Raw genomic sequence first — 4,898 nt, 5'->3', positions numbered from 1 at the left:
CCCCCCCTCAGGCCTGACACCCCCAGCTAACGAGCAGGGCTCCCCCCCACAGGCCTGACACCCCCAGCTAACGAGCGGGACTCCCCCTCAGGCCTGACACCCCCAGCTAACGAGCGGGACTCCCCCCCCACAGGCCCGCCGCCCCGCAGCTGGTGTAAACAGGCATTGACGCCAGCGGAGTGGAGCCGATTCATGCCCTCTGGTAGGGAGGCCACACCCCCGATTCTGAGCCCGACAATCTCTCTGTGGGTGGTTTGTCCCCCATCTGGTACTGAAACAAAACCGCCCGTGGATTTGCCTGATATTGGCCTGGTTACAGCATTTCGAAGCGCACGCAGTTCTGCCCTATGCCAGGGCACGCTGGCCGGAGTAGCGCAGTGCGCTCTTCAGCATGGCGCCCCATGCGGCAGGACTTTGAACGCCCAAGGCAGCATTTGGTTCTAGAGACACAATTTTGTCCTCCTAAGAGGAGAGTTTGGTGCCCCCAAATGCTCCTGTCACTCTGCCAGATACTCAGACACAGGCTTGGGGGCTCCGCAGTGGTGACTCCATGTCAAAACCTGCTGAGATGACTGAAACACGGGGCTCTGATTAGCCAAGGTGCCCTGCACCCTCCGCTCCCACTGACTTCACAGCGCTCCCAGCCCTGAGTCAGGCCGTGGCAGTGTGGGTCATGGGGCCAGGAATCCAGCCCCGACGGCTCTCGTTCTGGTGCCCTCTGCCCTGGCCCATTGCACGCACGCTTTTTACAATGGCAACTGGACACCTAGCGCAGGCGCCATTCTCAGGCTGAGCTCCTCAATCTCTGCTAAATCCTTCTGCTAAATCTGCTCCCATTTGGGACTGGTCTAGAGCTGGAAGGTGCCTCTCAGGAGAAAGCTGTGGGTTTATTTATCTAATGACTCCTGCCCATCCTGCCCAACAAAGGGGCAGACTGTCCTGTTCTCAGCTGCTGGCACTGCCCGGGGCTCAGCGTGCCAGGGCAGGGCGGGATGCTGTAATGGAGCCAGCGCTGCAAGCATATGCACTCACGTGGGCTGGTGTAGCTGTATCGGCCTGGCTGCTCTGTCTTGATGAAAAGGCTGTTCCTCTTCTCGCACCGATCAAACCTGGGGCAGCGCGTGGGAAAGGCAGAGAACAAGCATGTTAGCAGGCTGAGGGAAGACCGATTTTCCCATTGCCCCCAGCAGTGTAGGGAGATCCAGCGTCCAGCTGGTGGGCAATGCCTGACGCCTGGCTGGGCTCTCTTCCTCTTCCTTACACGTGGACCTGCAGCTCCACTGGCTTCCACACTGCCACTGCCACAAGGTAGAGGAGATTCAGACCCTCGGGTCTTTAAAACCAGCAGCACCTGGGCTTGGCAGAGACACAGGTGTCTCCTGCACTCTGGAATCTGAGCCTTCAGCTCCCACTGGCTTCAGTGGAAGCTAGGGCAGTCAGTACCTTGCAGGGACCAGTGTGGGTGGACCCCCTATGGCCACTGCTGGGAGAGCTGAAATTCCCCCAAACTCCACCAGCCAGACCCCACCCTCGGGTGCACAGCAAGCTGAGAGGTGCGACCTCCATGCTGCTGCCTGTCACATACTGCAGAGAGAACCCAAACTCCCTCTAGGGGGCATAAGAGCCCAAGTTGGGATCCTCCGGCACTGGCCAAAGAAATCGGCTCAGACAGCAGCTTCACTAAGCTCAGCTCCGCGCCTGCTTGGCAAGGACTCCGGGCACCTGGCCTTGCTGCTGCATACCAGGACTCTCTACGCTGGCAGAGCGTGATCTGGAGCGAGCCTCCATGTCAGATATCGCCTCCCAAGCCGGCAGAGCCACGTCAGCCCTTACTGCCCCCCGTTACCAGCTCCTACAGCGCCATCTAGAGAGCCAGTCAGCCATCCCACCGCCTGGCATCCACATCACATGGCAGGGACAGGGAATCAAGGAATCAGGTCTCCTGGGATCTATTCCCAGCTCTGACACTGACTCGCTGTGTGACCTTGTCCCTTCCCCTCTCTCTGCCTCAGTTTCCTCATCTGTGAAATGGGTGACCCTGACTGACTTAATGGTTGTGGGAGCTAATTAATGGCTCCAGAGTGCTTTGAGATCCTCGGATGGGAGGGCAAAGCGTTGTTTGGACCCCCACAGGAGAGCTTTCTGTCTGACCCACCACAACCCATGTGGGTGGCAGCCCCCCCACAGTAGTTGAAACAGAGCCTGCCGGGCTAAGCTGGGAATCATAACTGAGAGGAGCAGTGGGGTGGAGACCCAGGGGGAATCCCAGGGCTGGGGCAATACAGAGTGTCAGATGCAGAGTATTCCAGGGAAAGCCGGCCCCTCCCTCCCATGGCAGGGACAGGATGCTGCGCCTGGCAGCCCCCCCAGGAAGGGGGTAGCAGCGCTCTCCAAGGGCTCCTGGCTGGGGCCTGCTGCTTGGACAGGGCCAGGCTGTGACCCACACCCTGGAGGCTCCAGGAGGGGCTGAGCCACAGGCAGCCAGATCCCCCCAAGAGTCTGGTCAGCTCGGGGGGCTGGCTTCTGTCGCACAGGGCAGTTTGCACCCAGAGGTGCTAGGAGGGAATGATCGCTGCACTCCCCAAGCCCAGGCCCTGGGACTGAGCACTGCCCTCGCTCCAGGGTGTAACAGGGAGGAGAAGGCTGCTTGTGCCCGGCCCCAGTGGCCCCCCACTCCCAGACCCGCAGACAAGGGGCACCAGACACCCACTGTCCATGTCAAGATGGGGACAGGACCCCAAGCCCACCTGGGGTCTCCCGGGGACTGGCGAGAGCATCCCTTGGCCGAGGGACCCCCCAGCGCCAGCTGGGCCCTGGGAAGGGGGGGGGATGAGCCTTTGTGAGGTGGGAACAGCGCCCTTCCCCCTCAGGCAGGGCAGTGGCTCCAGCGGCACCGGCAGCCTTACTTGGGGTAGGTGGAGGTGACATTCAGGTTCCCATCTGCTGTGGGCGTGACGACCGTGGTGCACATCTTCAGCACCTGCTTCTTCTCCATGAACCACCTGGAGCTGGAGGCCAGGCCGATGCTATACCACTTCCCTGTGAACTGCACACAGCCCCCAGTCACCCCGGGCACTGCCAGGGCAGGCCAGACCTGGGTGCAGCGAGCCCAGGGTCCTGCCTCGGGCCAGACCTGCTTCAGAGGAAGGTGTAAAAACCTCCCTACTGGCTGATTATTGGCAATAACCTGCCCACCTGGCTCTGCTCAGCCCCCTCTGTGCCCGGACAAGCGCCACCCACCACTCTAGAGATGCCCAAGCCGCTCTGCACTGCACAGCCCCACACACTGGAGGCTCAGCATCTGAACCTGGATCCAAATGTTCCACCTCTCCTACACTGGGCTGAACCAGAACCCAGATCCAAACACACTCTCAACTGGGGGGAAGGGAGTTCAGCCCCCAAATCCAGCGTGGGACCCCAATTCTCAGCTGGGCGCCAGCCACCTTCATAAGGGCCTGAACCACCCTGTGCTCTGAATTGCCCTGCTCTCGGAACCGGTTGGAATCAGGATCCAGGGAGCCAATCCTCCGGGCATGGCACACACAGGATGGGCCAGGTTACCTTCTCCTGCTGAAAGTCGGGTTGTACAGTGACTTCCTCCTGCCCATGGAGAGCACCAAACAGGGCCAGCCCCAGGAGGCTGAGCAGCGTGGCCTGCATGCTTCTGTCTCTTCCTTTCCCTGTGGCCCTTTGGAGCTGAGCTCTCTGCAGCGTGGAGGGAGAGAGGCAGGCGTGTGTGAGCAGGAGCCCCAGCGGAGCCCCCTATTTATTGGGAGGCGGCTGACATCCCAGGGTGGGATAACATAACACTAGCAAATGCCAGCCCTCATCACTGCCCTGCTGAGCTGGGTTATGCAAGAGGGAGCGAGCCAGTGAGCAGCAGGCTCTGACATGCAAAGGGCAGGCTGGGGGCTGGGCACCCACAAACTGCTCCCTGCTGTTGACTTTAGCTATTTGCCTCCCAATGCCAAAAACTCTCACAGCAGAAACAGTGGCTCCCAGCCAGTTTTGCAACCCTCCCAGCCCCCCAGGAACAGCAGAGAGTTTGGCTTCAGCTGGCGGAGAATGAAAACATGTAAACTACAACCAACAGATGAGCAAGAACACCACCGCCAAATCTATTCCTAAGGGAGAATGGGGCTGGGGGAGCAGATGGTTCCAGCCTGACCCAGGCAAAGGGTTTTCCACCTTTCCCCACATGCACAGAGCAACCTGTGTACTCACCCTCTGAATGGTTTGGCCATAGATTCAGGAAAACAACAAAAGCAAGACAAATATCAGGGGGTAGCCGTGTTAGTCTGTATCCACAAAAACGACGAGGAGTCTGGTGGCACGTTAAAGACTAACAGATTTATTTGGGCATAAGCTTTCGTGGGTAAAAAGCCCACTTCTTCAGCTGCATGGAGTGAAAATTACAGATACAGGCACAGACATACTGGCACATGGAGAGAAGCAAGACAGGAGAAAAACAAAGCGCCCAGTAGAGAGACAGCACAGAGTGTGTGCCTCTCCACTGACGTGCTGCATGTCTCAGGTCCAGGGGCTCTTTAAAGCTGGATCATGTGATTCAACTTATGTCAGAATCCAAGCCCCACGAAAGTCTTCTAAATTCCGTGTGACAGTCTCCTGTCTACCAGCCACAGGGTTGCAACTAAGGCTATGTCTACACTGGCAACTGAAAGACAAAACTTTTGTCTTTCAGAGGCGTTAACCCACTCCCCTGAAAGACAAAAGTTTTGCTGCAGCAAGTGCCAGTGTGAGCAGCGCGTTGTCGGCAGGAGCGCTCTCCCGCCAACAATGCAAACGCCGCTCGTTGGAGGGGGGACTTTTTTGTCGGCAGGAGCACCAATAAACAGCGGCTACACTGCACGACTTTTAGCGGCACGGGCGGCTGTCGT

General features: G+C 58.8%; 1 protein-coding gene across 1 annotated transcript in view; it reads right to left on the bottom strand.

Moving 5' to 3' along the window:
- The window catches only part of LOC112124622 (lipocalin-like), an 8,642-nt gene extending 4,871 nt beyond the window's left edge, over window positions 1–3,771 (bottom strand). The window contains exons 1-3 of the mRNA XM_026658496.2: window positions 3,562–3,771; window positions 2,907–3,046; window positions 1,033–1,109 (exon numbers count right to left, since the gene is read on the bottom strand). Coding sequence (XP_026514281.1) covers window positions 1,033–1,109; window positions 2,907–3,046; window positions 3,562–3,660 — 316 coding nt within the window. The 5' untranslated portion in view covers window positions 3,661–3,771. The remainder of the gene's footprint in view (window positions 1–1,032; window positions 1,110–2,906; window positions 3,047–3,561) is intronic.
- Between the last annotated feature and the right edge of the window lie 1,127 nt (window positions 3,772–4,898).

Source organism: Terrapene carolina, unplaced genomic scaffold, assembly GCF_002925995.2.
Source record: "Terrapene carolina triunguis isolate 2854851 unplaced genomic scaffold, T_m_triunguis-2.0 Scaffold449, whole genome shotgun sequence".
In the NCBI taxonomy this organism is placed as follows: domain Eukaryota; kingdom Metazoa; phylum Chordata; order Testudines; family Emydidae; genus Terrapene; species Terrapene triunguis.
This window is presented reverse-complemented; position numbering and strand designations above follow the sequence as displayed.